Source organism: Amphiura filiformis, chromosome 3 (assembly GCF_039555335.1).
Source record: "Amphiura filiformis chromosome 3, Afil_fr2py, whole genome shotgun sequence".
Classification (NCBI taxonomy): Eukaryota; Metazoa; Echinodermata; class Ophiuroidea; order Amphilepidida; family Amphiuridae; genus Amphiura; species Amphiura filiformis.
In genome coordinates, this window is record NC_092630.1 from 30471611 (window position 1) to 30487685 (window position 16075).

Sequence of the window (16075 nt, forward strand, 5' to 3'; positions counted from 1 at the left end):
GTCTACATCTATGACTATACTTCTTTGGAAACGTTGACCTTTGACCATTCTTTGTATACCGCCCTGATATGACCTTGATATGTTCGCTTGATTGGGTGCGTTATAGCATCCATTTCATTGAGTTGTTAGGACTTGGTCAGTAGATAATGCTACAGGATAACATGGTGTGTGAGCATGGTGAAAGACTCATTGTTGATTAGGCGCCGCGGACATACAAAGGCACAGGCCCTTTGCATATAGCAGAAAATTATAATAGAATGTTTGGAATTTTGCAAATAAAATACCAACAGCATTCTGCATTTATTTATTTAGGCCTATGCCTATTTATTTATTTATTTATTTGGTATATTAGTTAGTAGTTTGTAATATTCCATGATACGTCGGTTTATTATTGATTGATTGATTGATTGATTGATTGATTGATTGATTGATTGATTGTTGATAACTTGAAAACTTGATTGATTGATCGATTGATAGTCATTTCACATTATATTCCTAGTTTATAGGCCCCTATGGAACGTCTATTAAATTTGAATAGCATCGTACATTAGATAAATAGGCCTATCAGTACTGATTTATGCTATTCAGCAATATCAAGGATTACTATCAAACTTCTCATAGCTAATTGTCAGTTGGCTCAGTGGTAACGCACTAGGTTTTACAACACGGAGGTCCCGGGTTGGATTCCCAGCTCCGCCTATTTTTTGCAAAGCTTAGAAAAAAATGAAATTTCTGGACTGCAAACTTATTTGGCGCGCGATCTGAGCTGGTCCTTTTCTGGTGGCTGTGTCTGTTACAGGCACACTCCCTCTGCAATCCAAACCAGGTTCACGCTCATTACACCTCCCTTAATGAATTTTAACAATTATTGAGTTGTTGACTAATAACACACATATATAGTATATATCTGTAGTAAAGATAAGCCACAGAAAATAATGAAGCGGGCTTTTACAAAAATATAAATAACATTCATCATATAAAAAGCTTGCATATGTACCAAATGCACTTATTTGGTTTTAAAATAATTGTGTAACATTTACTGTTAAAATATATCTTTTTTTACATACTGCTGTATTTTGTATAGTACTTAACAATCAAATAATTTACAAAATGATATCACTAATTTTATGATCAAAATATTAAAGTTGACATGAACATTGATATGTACAATAAACATTTTATATACATTTATATACAGATTATAGGGTGGGGTTTAGCATATGGGCAAAATGCCTTGGGATGGAGAAAAAATACCAGACCAAAAATATTGGCCCATGCTAGTTGCTAATCATTGTATCTCAAATTTGAAATTGCTTTTGTTTAAGGGATCTAAAATGAGCGTTTATTGCGTTTCGACAGTATTTTTTGTAGGACATGAGAGCACCTCAGACCTATCGAATTGCATTCTGAATACTGAAGCATGTCTTTCTGATATCAAATAATTTTCATTTTTGAAAATCACAATATAATAAATTTTATGACAAATTATAAAAATTTGATATTTTTCTAATTGTTGATATATAACAGTCCTCGAAGTAAATTATATAAATCTAATGATATATTCTTAAAGTGAATGTAGCAGGGAGGAAAAGCCAACGGTCAATTGAAAATTTTGACCTTTCATATTGAAGATAAGGAATTTTTTTCCCAAAAGACCTTTTTTTTTTTTTGGTGTTTTGGGGAAAAATCCATATCTTCAATACGAAGGTCAAAATTTTCAATTGATCGTCGGCTTTTCATCCCACCTACATACACTTTAGGTATAAATCATCAGATTTATAAAGTTTACTTCAAGTACTGTTAAATATCAAAAATATCAATTTTAATGATTTGCCATAAAATGTGTATTAAATTGCTAATTTCAAAAATCAAAATTATTTGATATCAGAATGACATTCTTCGTATTCAGAATGCAATTCAATATGTCTGATGTGCTCTGATGTCCCAAAATAAATACTGTCCAAACGTTCATACCCCAGCCCTTAAGGTAGCAATAAATTAAGACCCCCTACCCGAAACAAAAGATTAGGACCATGATTCAAATTCTTAATAATACAAGGTAGTTATTGAGACACAACTTTGCTCCACTTATTGTTATTCTCCTTTTGTCCATTATTCCAGTATTGTTCTTCTTTTTATCCAGGTGACTGGCACAGCCTAGCACTATAATATCTCCGGGTTCCCTCTAGCCGACTGCAGCGCCTTCCATAGCACTCTGTCTACGATCCACACGCTGCCCTGCTTTGGGTGTAATTGTATATTATAAGGTTCAGTGAGTTTCTGTGTTGCTTCATAAAGCTAGCCAGGTCATGGCCATTTTACTTAACAACAACTTGCAGGCTTGGAAAAATTTAAGTACTACTTTGGTGTAAAGCTGAATTTATACTCGATCGCCGAGCGATTGCGATAAAACGCTTTTGAAAAGCGATTGGACAATCGCTGAATTTTGCGATGCATCGCTCTTCGCTTTTGCATTTATACTTATCACGGCGATAGCGATTGCAGACGACAATTAAATATTCTAAATGCCTCAAAATACATTTTTAAAACATCAGTTGCTGTTAATAATTATTGCTTTGAATTAATTCATTATCAAAAGTTAATAATCGAGAGAGGTAAATTAATTAGCAAAATAATAGATCCAGTTGATTGATTGATTGACGCATTCACGTGTCAAGCGATATCGCTGGGAAGTTGAGACGTCGTTTTTGCCTCGGCGATTTGAATCGATTGATCGGCTTGACGCTCTGGAAATGTAAGTAAACACTGAGCATGCATGAAAATCGCTTTTCTGCAAAAGCGATCGAGTATAAATTCAGCTTTACTGTTAGAAAAACATCACATCACGATTGTCACTATAGCAAGAACTACATTGATACAAAGAAACAAAGACAGACTAGCGTATAAAACTACAAAAATACCATGACATAATTAAATACTAGCTAAAATCACACTTTTGATCATTTTCTGTGATTAAATGATAAAAGCCATGCAAATCCACCTGATTAGGCCAAAATAAAATTTGTTTGGTTGCCCTTCTGAGACAAAAATTTGGAGGGTCGGTAGGGACGATCCGCTTTTTTTTTTTTTTTTCATGGACTCTTCCTCGATTTTTCCTCTATTTTGAAAAGGCTAGTATTGACAAATGCTTGATCATTTTATGGTAAAAATATTGTGTGTTTTTGGACTGGATTTAAATGGAAATACATCTTGTTTTCAATCAAATATGCATTTAATAAAAAAAATAAGTGAATAACAAATATAAAAGTCCTTGATTCTGTCCAAATTTAAGGTTTCTTCTAAAAAAGTGATTGAAAAAAAAACACACAAAAAAAAACCTGACCCAAGATTTCCAATTTTTTGGGTTGGTCGGTTGAGGGTAACCAAACATTTTTTTTAGCCTCAGGGTCATAATCTAGTGCTAATACTGGTCCTACGTTTATTGGCAAATGATCTGGAGATGACAATAGGAATAACTAAAAGAAGAGTAAAGTGATGACAATACCTTCAAGTAATCATTAGCCTTGTGTATCAAGACAGCGATTATACAGCTTGTGGAATAAAGCTATCTAATACCTCAATGAAGTCTTGACAATAGACTAACTCTGTGTAGGCTTACACGAAGGATATACTAGTAATCAGAGTTAGCCTTGTATCAAGACAGGGATTATACAGCTTGTGGAATAAAGCTGTCTAATCCCTCAATGAAGTGTTTACAATAGGCTAATTTAGTGGTTGTTTACATAAAGGATAGACTACAGGCACATAATGTCACACAGTAAAATCAACTCAATACATTTCTGGCTATTAACAATAAAGAGAAATATTGCAAAAACTTACTGTCGTTGTGTATTATCATAGCACACACTTTGAAGTCTATAAAAATATGTTACATGTGTTACTTAAGGGGTACTACACCCCGCCTGGCCAATTTTGTGCCTATTTTTGCATTTTTCTCAAAAATTATAGCGCATTGGTGACAGGTAAGATGGGTATATTAATATAGTGGCGAAGACTACAACTACTGCACTGAAAATTTAGCAACTCAAGGCAAATAGTTATTGATTTATTGATCAAATATTGGTTTTCCCTCATTTTTAACTGTAACTCCATAACTGTTGTCTGTGCTGAAATAAAATTTCCAGTGCAGTAGTTGTAGTCCTTGCCCCTGTTATATACATATCTTACTTGTCACCAATGCACTATAATTTTTGAGAAAAATGCAAAAATAGGCACAAAATTAGGCAGGGGTGTAGTACCCCCTTAAGAGGGATTTGTGTTAACTGTTATGTTGATGTTTAATTACAAAATTATTTTTGACAAATATATAAAATAAAACATTGATATCTTTAAAAAAATCAGTATCAAAGATGATTGTACAGTCCAAACATTTACATAGATAAAATGTATTTGAAAAATAACCATTTCATTATTTCCTCTGTGAAATCATTTTCTTGTTCATATTGCGAACATGTTTATTTAAAAAAATGATGATGCAATATGTCTTTATTCTCAGCCAGTAACAGTATAGTCTAACTACGGGAAAAGCATAGGATACAGCATAATAGGAAATATGAGTATTGAGTCTACAAAGAGAAAACTATATAGGATACTATTAGTTACCCCCTTTTTGTTCATGAAATACAGGAAATATGTACATTCTGGTGCCATATTCCATGGAATACGGCACCAGACCGTAGACATTTTCCCGGTAAATCTGTTTTTCTAAGTGGTAAAAAACATGATTAAAATTGTGATTTTTTTTTTATCACCTGGGGCAAAAACCTGTGAACCCTGAGGTAATCATTTACAATAAAAAAAAAAACAACTTTGTTCCAGTAGTCATCTCAACTTGAGAAGGACTAATTTTTTTTTTTTTTTCATGTACAGTGTTCAGCTTATCTTGCACACACTTTCAGAGAAATGATCCAAAAAATACACTTCTGAAAGCAATTTGCCAGAAATGACCCACTGAAAAATGCTAGGAACAAAAACTCACAAGAATACTGCCAAACACTTCACAGAAAGAGTATACTGTGTTTTACAAGTGTAAAATTTTGAAGAATATTTTATTTTTTTGCGCTTTTTATGTTCAACCTTGCTACTGAATTAACAATGCACAAATTTATTCCTTTTGTGTATTGGTCAATATGAGGAAGGTTAGAACCGTGAATTCAAAAACAAGTGAAACGATTCCTAATGGGCAAAGCGCAAAAAATTGATTGTGCAAAAATTGATTGTGTCTGCAATGTATTCCTCAGTGTAATGAACATAATATTAATCACACAGCACACTCAATAGCTACAAGACTGCCAACACCCATGCGTAACACAACATAAAAATCCCAATGGTTTCAATATCAGTTTTGGCTGTTTGGCTGCATGCTCACATAAGAGACCCAATCTAAGGATCAGTACTATAAGATATACAAAATCCCTTTATTTGGAAGAGCAAAATAATTAAAAAACATCAATTTAAATTTACATTATATAAAAACACTTGTCTCACAATTTTTATATAAGGCTTGAGTTGTTTAAAGCAGATGAATACATTTGATTTTTATTTATAATTAGTACACAACTTGTGTGCTTTATCAAACTGAAATCCTGAAAGTGATCTTAAATTGGTATTTTGACATCTCCCATAAAGACATGTTTTCTGAAACAGTCCCTGGGAAGAATGTAGCCTTTTTTCAGTGACATACACCACTGAAAAAACACTATACTTGTTGCGACAGTGTGTACGATTTTGGCCCAAAATTATGCTCCAGGAGCATGCTCCTGGAGCATAAATAATCTGGAGTAATATTCTAAGTCCAACATGCTCCAGGAGCATGTTTTGAATGCACACAGCTCCAGGGGCATATTTGTTATATGCTGGAGAATATTACTCCAGATTATTCATGCTCCAGGAGAATGCTCCTGGAGCAACTGTTCCTGGAGCAGCTGCTCCAGTAGCATAATTTTGGGCCAAAATCTCACAGAAGCATACAATACGGCCCGGCATTAAACCAACCAAATCTAATACTGACTTTGATCAATGGGCTTTAAACGCATGCAAAAGACGGAATGTGTGCTGAACCTTCTTCCATCCGCTGCTACCGGATACGCTGCCAGAATTTGTGGTGCGTCTGCGTGCGCTGTCGCTGATTTGCATGTGTCTGACCTGTGCTTTGATGTCGGCATCCCATATCATCACATGACTGTAGTGTTCATCTAATATGAAGAGAAATTGAGAAAAGCAGCATTTGTAAAAACTTGTGTAACAAATAGTTAGAACAGTGTCACTGTAATGGATGTCATGACCTGTGACCTTTCCTTACCAGCAAGTTCATCACATCAGGCATCTCATACAAATTACATAATACATATGTGACACGATCTGGTCCATGAGGGCCAAAGGCGGCAAATTTGAAATTGAGATATAAAGGCAAAAATATGGAGTGAAAAAAACAATAAAATACTTAAGAAAATACACATCACAAAACTTCATAACTTTAGAACCAAGTATGCTAGACCTTTAATGTTTTCAGTATACGATAGCCTAATGTTTATATATGGTGATAATTACAGTAACTCAATTGTCAAAAATGCCTCCTTTGGCCCCATAGAGCAGATTGTGTCACATATGTGATGTGTCATGTCAAAAGGAGACACTTTAGGGCAGGTTATCAATTTTGAGGTTTTTACATATCTTAAATAAAGAGATATTTTGCTCTACAACGCCGTTTTCCCCAATGAAATCGAACATTCCTAAGCGAAGATATTGAGTTCATAAGTTATGGTATAAAATTGGAAATTGAGATATTGGCTTTTGAAAATATTATTGACAATGTTGAGAGTAGGAATTACCTTGAAAAATTTCTCAAAAAATACCAGATGCCAGTTACATTCCGGTCTGAAACTATCAGACAATATTTCAAACATTAATAACATTGCAAATTCCCAACAAACCCAAATTGTAAAAAAAATGACCCCCATTAACGATCCTGCCCAAAAGTGTCTCCTTTTGACATGACACGTCACATATTATAGAATTGAAATTTGTAATGAACGCAAGGTTCCACTTGATTCATTACCAACAAGAATCATGGGGAAGCTAAGAACAGGGATGAAGATGGTTACAACCTGAGTCACATCAGGGACCGTGTATAAAGGGACTGGAAACGGGATTATTGATAGCTATTGTCAAGCTATTGTTATCAGATTATCTTTCACGACCTTCGATTGTATGCGAGTTGTGCCGAGGCGCGATGTTTGAATTTTATTATTTACTCATGTTGCTCTACAAAATATCAAAAACACATCAAAGTATTCCAATATCTTTTTAAGTTATGACAAATTGTGTAAAATGTCTATCCTTTGTCGAAAATAATTTCTGTGTAGCATCGAGAATCATTTACATAGGATTTTGGAGACAAAATGTGATAATTTTGTGGAGATACAGAATGCTAGAACAAACAAAATTATATTTTTTCTGGAATGTGTACACCGTACGCTTAGTATTCCTACTGATTCGATACTGAAATAATTCTTAAGATGATGTTCTTTGAAGATTTATGTTGGCATTTCTAGAGTCTGTCATTATACTAGCAAACATGTAGGCTCATTTCAAGAATGTACAAGACAAGCCAAGCGCAGTGTTGTAACTGTGCTTGGATTCATACTAGGGTCTATTGATCAACATATTATTCATGCTTGCTCAACTGAGGATAATTTGTAAACCAGCAACTCGCATGGTACAATGGATGGAAGGCGTTTCCAGTCCCTCCATACAAGGTCCCTGGTCACATCTAGGATCTTCTCTTGAGACTAAAGTACAGATAAATTGCTCTATCAGAAATTCATACATATTCAATATATCTCAGCTGTTGGATCTTCAAAATATTTGTCAGTTTTGACAGACCTGATAGACTGACAATGAAATGATTAAAGGGGGGGGGGGGGTACTACACCCCTTGATAAATTTGTGACTATTTTTGCATTTTTCTCAAAAAATAATTACACACTGGTTAAAAAAGTTATGTATATTATAGGGGTAAGGCATCTAGTTACTACACTGGAATTTCAGTGACTCGAGACAAGCGGTACGTTATTTATGATAAGAAAAGAGGCATTGCTAGAATGTACCTCATTTCTTAACATATATAATGAACCACTTGTCTTGAATCACTGAAATTTCAGGAATATATATAATATACATAACTTCTGTAACCAGTGTGTAGTTATTTGTTGAGCAAAATGCAAAATTAGTCACAAAATTGATCAAGGGGTGTAGTACCCCTTAAACAAAAAACTTGCATTTTAATAAAGGTCCCCAAACGATCTAGTTATTGCTTACAAACTCAAAATTATTCAGGGCATCTTACCAGTATGCTCATCAAATCCTGGTCTTCTTACAAAGCCCATTCCAGATGTAACAATAACATTGCCACTGCCACTCTCCTTGCCATGAGCTGAAACCACAAAGAATACATCTCAAAATACAAATCAGTTCATTCTACTTTTTGTACTCCAATACAGTTTATGTAAATACCCATGTCTAGGCTTTTGAACACAAATGCAGAGACACATAGACACAGACAGATACATACCTGTCTTGGTCTTCAACCTGGGATGCATGTGTCTTTTTAAGTATTTTTATAATGTCAAATAGAACTGTTTGAAAACTGCTTATCTACAATAACAGCCTTTGCAGATAATTTCAAAACGCTTTAGTATTTATCGATGTGGACAGCAACGCACCACTTTTCATATCCAGATCAGTGGCGTAGCGTGAGTCATCCTATGGAGGGAGGGGGGAGCACCGACCATGATGGAGGGCACCATGCTTGATTAGGGGCACACAGCACTTTTGGGCAATATTCAAATGGGATGTTCTAAATTTTCAAATCGATGGGGGGGCATGTGCATCCCAGTGTTGATATGCTGCTATGGCACTGATCCAGCTGCAGGCACACATTTGACTTTTGTTCTTCTTGATGTGGATTGTTAAACTTTTTTACCACATTTTTATTGATTTAGTAATCGCCCAGGAACCATATATATTCATGGTTCTGCTGTGTCTACTGGCAAACACCCCTGCCAGTAAGCGCCTCCAAACGAGGACTGATATTGTGTAACCACCAACCGAGGTCACCAAGTTTCAGCAGTGAGTCGCCTTACCGTGGACATACATGGTACTATCCAATCGGGGACATACCCCATACCTACAAGAGAGGTCGCGATACGATTGTGCTCTAAATAGCCTTTTTATGTTATTTTCATCATACTGCACCCCTTAGGAACCGTGGACGTCCACGGTTGGAAGTGTGTCCTCGGTTGAAGGTGTGTAAACTTAAGATTGGGCTCGTTTGATTTTACATCATGTGTGTCATTGATTTAGTTTACAAATGCCCTCCCACCCTACACGCATTACCTGGTGCAGACACAGCTACAATGGTTCTGACATCTTCATTGTATCTACGCATCACGGCCACTGCTTGGTGTGTATTAGTATCTATCATAATGAGATGGCCACCTGCAGTACCAAGCCATATGTTAGGACCAGCCAGCAGTAAAGACTTAATACAGCAATTAAACACACTACATCCAGGCTCTACCTCTCTGTAAACAAAAATAAAAAAGGAAATTATACATGGCTCTAGTTAAAGCCATGTGCAACCAGATTTTGTATTTTCAGCCTATTTACAAGTTGACCTCAAATGACCTCATGAGTATATGACCTTGAACACCACCAATAGATGAGGGTTTCCATGGTGCAGCTATGACCCAAGCTTGGTTGCAATAGGATTTGAACTGTTCATAATTGTTGACAGACACACCGATGGACAGACACACGACTCGTGATGCCATAAGGTCTTTTCCTTCGGACGACCTAAAAATGAAATTATACATGGCTCTAGTTAAAGCCATAGTCAATCGCTGTTGGCGCTTTGTACCTCTGCTTGTGTACTGTGCTCATTATAGGGCATGGAGACCTCATGGAATTCATTACTGAAATAATATAGTGAAAATAAACCTAAAACTGCAAGTCAACAGTTATGTGATTTTTAAGAAGATATCCATAGTCCTCCAGATCAGTATAGAAACACAGTATGTGATTACTAAAAAAATAACAGTGCGTGAAAACCACACTAGAGAAACACAAGCCAATACTTACGTGATCTTTGGGTAGATATCCATAGTAGTTTTGAGTTTCTTCAGATTTGTGTCCCAGATCTCCACCACCGTACTATTACGTCGACACAACCAGATTGACTTGCCAACCGCTAGACATTTGATCATCTTAGGTTTCCTGCAGAAAGTACCAACATTCTAAGTCTTAGTCTTCAGGAATACGAAGTATAAACACAGGCATTAACCTTAACCTATCACTCCTGGGAACCAAATAATGTATACTCGGCAGGTGTTGGTGAAGGCTAAAACTGAACAAACCTTTTGCAAGTATAGAAGACAAGGTTTCTATGTCAGCACGCAAAATAGAAGTTTAAAGTACTTTTCCAAGCAAAGTGTCTGATACGATACTTTTGGAAGTATGAAGCTTACAGATACGAGTTACAGGATGAGTAAAAAAGAAGTAAACTCATGTTTGAGGGGATGTAACTCGAGATCTGCAAGAAATCTGCTAAAAATAAAAATACCACTGGAAAGAGCAAATTCTACACGTCTAAATAAAAAAAAGAATTGTTGCAATTGCTCATACCAAACTAAAGTTATACTCATTTGAATACAACCACCTTTTTTTGTAGCTGCACACGGCTGATTGATTTTCATCCATTTCAATTTCGACGAATCAGCAAAGTGCTAACAGGATTTATTGTTGAAAAGACAACTTTTGCTTTTAAATAATATTCAACAAAGTCCATGACGCTACTATAATTTGTAGGGATACCAATTCAAGTCTTTATGAATGATCCAGCAGAAGCTTGATTGGGGAATGTTGGGTAAAGGATTGAGCTGATCTTTGGTCTTGCTGTAACGCATGTCTAACTCTAGCAATGTTCATTTGTGATCTAGCAGTTCGTGGTCTGCCTGAATCTTCCGGCTGTCTGTTACTTAGTGTCCCATGCACATTGAGCTTGTTCACATTGTTATATACTCAGGGCCGTCGCTAGACCATTTTCTCAGGGGTGTGTCGAGAATTTTTTTTTTGCTGGTATCGGCCTGTAGCCTGATTTACCTATTGCTGGCACCTGCGCAACATGATTGCTACCCCTTTCCCTGACACCCCTTACCCATCCTCCCCCACAACTGTAACCCAAGTTTTTCCAAGCTGTCCCCAGAATTCCTTTACCGGGAAACTAAGTGAACCAAATATTGATAAATTGCGCGCGTAGCGCGTGAAAATTTGCTACTTTAATGCTAAAATTCAAAGGGGAATGTACCGGAGTCACCGGTCCAGGGGGCTAAATTTTAATTGTCCCGCTGATCTGCTACTAAAAGAACATTACTGGGATAATGCGCGCTAAATTGCAATTTCAATGTTAAAACAACACAATGAGGACAATGTGTCCTAAAATCGCTGAAGGAAGATGCAAATTATAGGCCTTTACAACTTTTGATTAATTTAGTCCCGGTGTTTTGATCCAGCTTGTGAGCTTTATGCTTATTCCAAACGTCAGAATAAAAAAAGAAGGAATTTCCAATGGGGCGACTCGCAGATCTACTCACAGAATGGGTTTGCTAAAATAAATGCGCGCAAAGCGCGTGGCAATTTTGGCATTTTAATACTAAATGTTCCAAAATGGGCCTAATTTCGGGTCTAAAACAGAACAAAAGGGAGATGCAAATCGTTAATTTTGTCTCAACATTTCTATCGACTGAGCAGGGAGGGACTGACTTGCCACCCTGCCTGTCGATATTTCTTTTAACATGGGCGAGAAAAATATTTCTTGAAGTGAATCCAGCACCTTTTGGTTACAAAATCAGTTTATTGCACAAATGCGCGAAAAATTTAGCACTTTTAAACTAAACTGGTGAAGTACGGTTCAAAAGTGGAATAAGTTCGCGCTAAGCGCGCAAAATTTTTAACTTTTTAGGTTTATATAGCCAAATATCAGGTTAATTTGAAGCAGCAATAATATCACACACTGTGGATATATCAGAAACCCACAATACAGGTGGCGGTGTCAACATGTTGGGGTGATTGTATGGACCATTTTGGGGGATTTGTCCCCCATTCGCCTGGGATCTATGTCTATGCCCATGGCTATCTCCATTGGTGCTGATGAAGGGCGCGGTTCGGAGGCCGTCATGGGATGCGCACAAGATTTTGTCGATCTTGCAAAATCATTAGTTCTTTGTGCACATCACCTCAACGCGCCTGGCCAACATCATTGTAGGCCCCATATACCGGCCCAATAGGGCCTATATTATGAACATGCACCTCTCCTCCTCCTCTCTCTCTCTCCATCTCTCCCCTCTTTCTTCCCCTTCTCTCTCCCTTTCTTTCTTCCTTTCTTTCTTTTTTCCCTTTTTTAGGGACCGTCAGGGGGGTGTCGCACCCCCTACACCCTCCCCATGGCGACGGGCCTGTATATACTGCTCCCTTACATGAAACCCGTTTAGCTGTAGGAAATTGGAGACGAAAAAGACGCTGAACTTCCGTGGGACTCTTAGTTTCATAATACTTCGTCGACAGAAACGTGCGCTCCCGTGCGGTAAATTGTGGTGCCATGTTGACATTTGGCCCGTTTTATTATAATGTAGTGCAATGAGGTAAACTTCATATTGAAAAGAGCCCTTTAACATGTAGGAATTATTGATAGAAATCATACCTGCCACAGAACTTTATTTGCATTTGGATATCGCGCCTTACCAATCAATATAATAGGTAGGCCCCTACTTGGGAAGTGAAACCATGTGCAGCTACAAAAATGGGTGGTTGTATTCAAATGAGTATAACTTGAGTTTGCTGTGAGCAATTGCAACAATTCTTTTTTTATTTACACGTGTAGAATGTGCTCTTTCCAGTGGTATTTTCATTTTTAGCAGATTCTTTATAGATCTCGAGTTATAGCCCCTCAAACATGAGTTTACTTCTTTTTGACTCAGCCTGTATATAAGTTCATTTCAGCTAATAAGAACATTGAACAAATGAGAGCAAAATACAGAATATTGTGCTTCGGGCAGTGGAGAAAACTCATGAGGAGCTTTACAACAAACACATATTTACCTAATCAGCAGAAAAAAGTCCAGTTGCTTGCATGCAGTAACAACACAATACATTTAACACAGTATATTGAAAACAAGCATGCACTCTTTTACCTTTGGCAAAGGGATGATAAAACAATCCAGGCGGCGAGTGGCATGATAGAGCCGGCAACTTGTGAAACCGCCTGGCCGTATGGCATTTTCCATATACTTGGTTAGTTTTGTGGGGTTCATTATCGAACCCCAACGGTTTTAGCTTGTATTTATATTATTTATTAACATAGGCCTATTTGTTTGTGATATTTCAAGCGTTTTAAAATTTCAAAATAATCCCATTCAATTACACGGTTGACGATGAAAATTTACTGAATTTAGAAGATGCACGGCGACCACCACCTGAAAACAATCTAAGGGTACACTGATTCCCCTCCACATTGCACACACAAAAATGAGAGCAGGCAGTGTCAAGCTCTCTGCATTTTCTTCACATCACCCTGGTGTTATGGAAAGCTTTTGGGCGCAATTCTCTTGTCTTACTTTTCTCCCAGTCCCAAGCAGCCCAATTCAGCACTCTCAGTAGAAGTCTCAAAATCATCCAGCAGGTCATCCGTATCAACAGCGATGAGCTGACCACCTGAAGCCATGTACAGTCTCTTATGGGAGAGACACATGCATTTGAGTGGTTCCCATAATGTACCAAGCTCCACTACTCTCTCTGGCCAGCAATCCGTGCCCTGTTAAGAATGATAGGACAATTGATAACTACCGTATTTCGTCAAATAAACGCCCCCAGGGTGTTACATTTTCCCAAGGGGGGCGTTTATTCAAGGTCAATTTTAGAATGATAATTCACGTTAAAATCATTAGGTAAACTTAAAACACATGCTAAAATGATGAACTATGAACTAGAAACACTGACTTCTGGTTCACTTCCGGTTTCACTTCCGGGTTTCCAAAAAGTGACGCTATTATCGACCATGTGGGCAACTTGGTAAGCTTACTACACAAGATAGCATGGAAATATCTGCATTTTTGAAACATCTTGGTTGAAAAAAGTGGTGGGGGGCGTTTATTTGGGGGGCGACTATTTTACGAAATACGGTAGTTTGTTTGTTTATTGTTGATGTTGCTGTTGCTGTTGTGGTTGCAAGTTTGGTGATTATATCAGTTCTAATCTTGTCACAACATACTCTAAAGTAAGTTTTTTTTATTTTTTCTAAATTTGCAAAGGAATGTAATTTCACTAATTTTGAGTGACATTTCATCCCATAAATTTGGAAGCAAGCTAAATTAATATCGCCAGATTTAAAGGTTTTACTTCACAAAATTAATTGCAGTAAGACTTGTTGAGAGCAATTGAAAAGTGGGAAAGCATGACTTGCACCCCCCCCCCACACACACAAATCCTTCCACTAAATAATTCAACTTAAAGCATTGAAGGTATCAATTTGAATTTCAATAATTTATTAGATTTTCAAGAGTACCACCGTGAGAATACCACTAAGTGATGGACCATACACATGAAAAGAACATTACATTTTCAAAGAATTTCCATTCAAAAACTTATATATTAAGTTTATCATACACACAAGGTGCTTGAGATTTTTAATTTATTACAAGTAAAATTTACGGAATATAACTCACTGAAAGTAAAAATCAAGCAATAGAAAGTCTTCTTTTAAATTCACAAACTTGAAAAACCAATCACAAATTTTGCTTTTACTGGTGTAGCTTATTAGGATTAATGTGCAAGCTTTGGGTACGATCACACAAACTGACCCTCTGTATGTCTTGGAGAGGTAGTGTGGATATACAAACAATTTCGTGACTTCTCTCTGGTCCGAAGGGTCGCCAGTCAGAAAACCAAATTAAGTTTGCTAATTCAAAGGTTCTCTAGTCCGAATATAGTATAAGGGTTAGGGTTAGGGTTTTGGTTGATGATGATGATGATAAGGTTTGGGTTAGTGTTAGGGTTAGTGTTAGGGTTAGGTTTAGCAAGCCTTATTCTATGTTCGGACTAGAGAACCTTCGTACTAGAGAACCCGATATTCGGACTAGCAAACCTTTTTCAGAATTCGGACTAGCAAATGGTAAATTATGTGTTCGGACTAGTGAACCTTCGGACTAAGGAGCCTTCGGACAAGGGAACCTTCAGACTTGAGAGCTGTCACGAACAATTTTTCTTGGCTTTACTGAAAAGTTGCATTCTTACCGTTCGCAAGGTATCATAGCTGTATATTGCCAGTTTGCCATTGGCCAAACCAGCTAGTACCATCCCACCATCTGGCTTGGACTTTTGCTGCTTTTCTTCACTGTTGGTATTACAAAAAATATAACAATAAAAAGTACATAAAATAACAATGTATAGTTTCAACTACTTGCTGTGAGTACAGTATCACCAATGTGTGCCGGGGGAAGCAAAGAAACTGAAATCGGATTTGTACCATAATTGGTTGGGCCTCAGTTCCACAATGCAATACGCCTGTCCAACCTGAAATATGCTTATTGCAACAAATAATTTTTTATTTCAGTAAAGTAATTAATTAAGTACACATTAAATATACTGTATAGGCCTAATCTTCAGAAGTTTCTTAGAAAAATTCTAACAAATCATGATATCACTCACATTTTCAGCACAAGTCATGGCCAGTGTACAAGGATTACGCTATTGTACTTAAAAACCAAACTAAACCCTTCATCTTGATTTATATCAATATTTTCATTGACTACTTCATGAAAAGATTTAGTAAACAAAATTTCAGGCTGTTGCTTGCTCCAATGACCACAATCAGCGACACTTGATGCAGTTATTTGCAACATTGTACTGAAAAAACAAACCAAATCCTTCATCCTGATTTGTATCAATATTTTTATTGACTACTTCATGAAAAGATTTAGTAAACAAAATTTCAGGCTGTTGC

At 36.8% G+C, this 16075-nt stretch overlaps 1 protein-coding gene across 1 annotated transcript in view; it reads right to left on the minus strand.

The window, feature by feature from the left end:
• Positions 1-1910: 1910 nt before the first annotated feature.
• LOC140148344 (leucine-rich repeat serine/threonine-protein kinase 2-like) overlaps positions 1911-16075 on the minus strand; it is a 169604-nt gene continuing 155439 nt past the window's right edge. Inside the window, exons 62-68 of the mRNA XM_072170267.1 lie at positions 15367-15466; positions 13692-13888; positions 10162-10296; positions 9418-9605; positions 8369-8455; positions 6082-6215; positions 1911-2238 (exon numbers count right to left, since the gene is read on the minus strand). Of these exons, the coding sequence (XP_072026368.1) occupies positions 2164-2238; positions 6082-6215; positions 8369-8455; positions 9418-9605; positions 10162-10296; positions 13692-13888; positions 15367-15466 (916 nt within the window). The 3' untranslated portion in view covers positions 1911-2163. The remainder of the gene's footprint in view (positions 2239-6081; positions 6216-8368; positions 8456-9417; positions 9606-10161; positions 10297-13691; positions 13889-15366; positions 15467-16075) is intronic.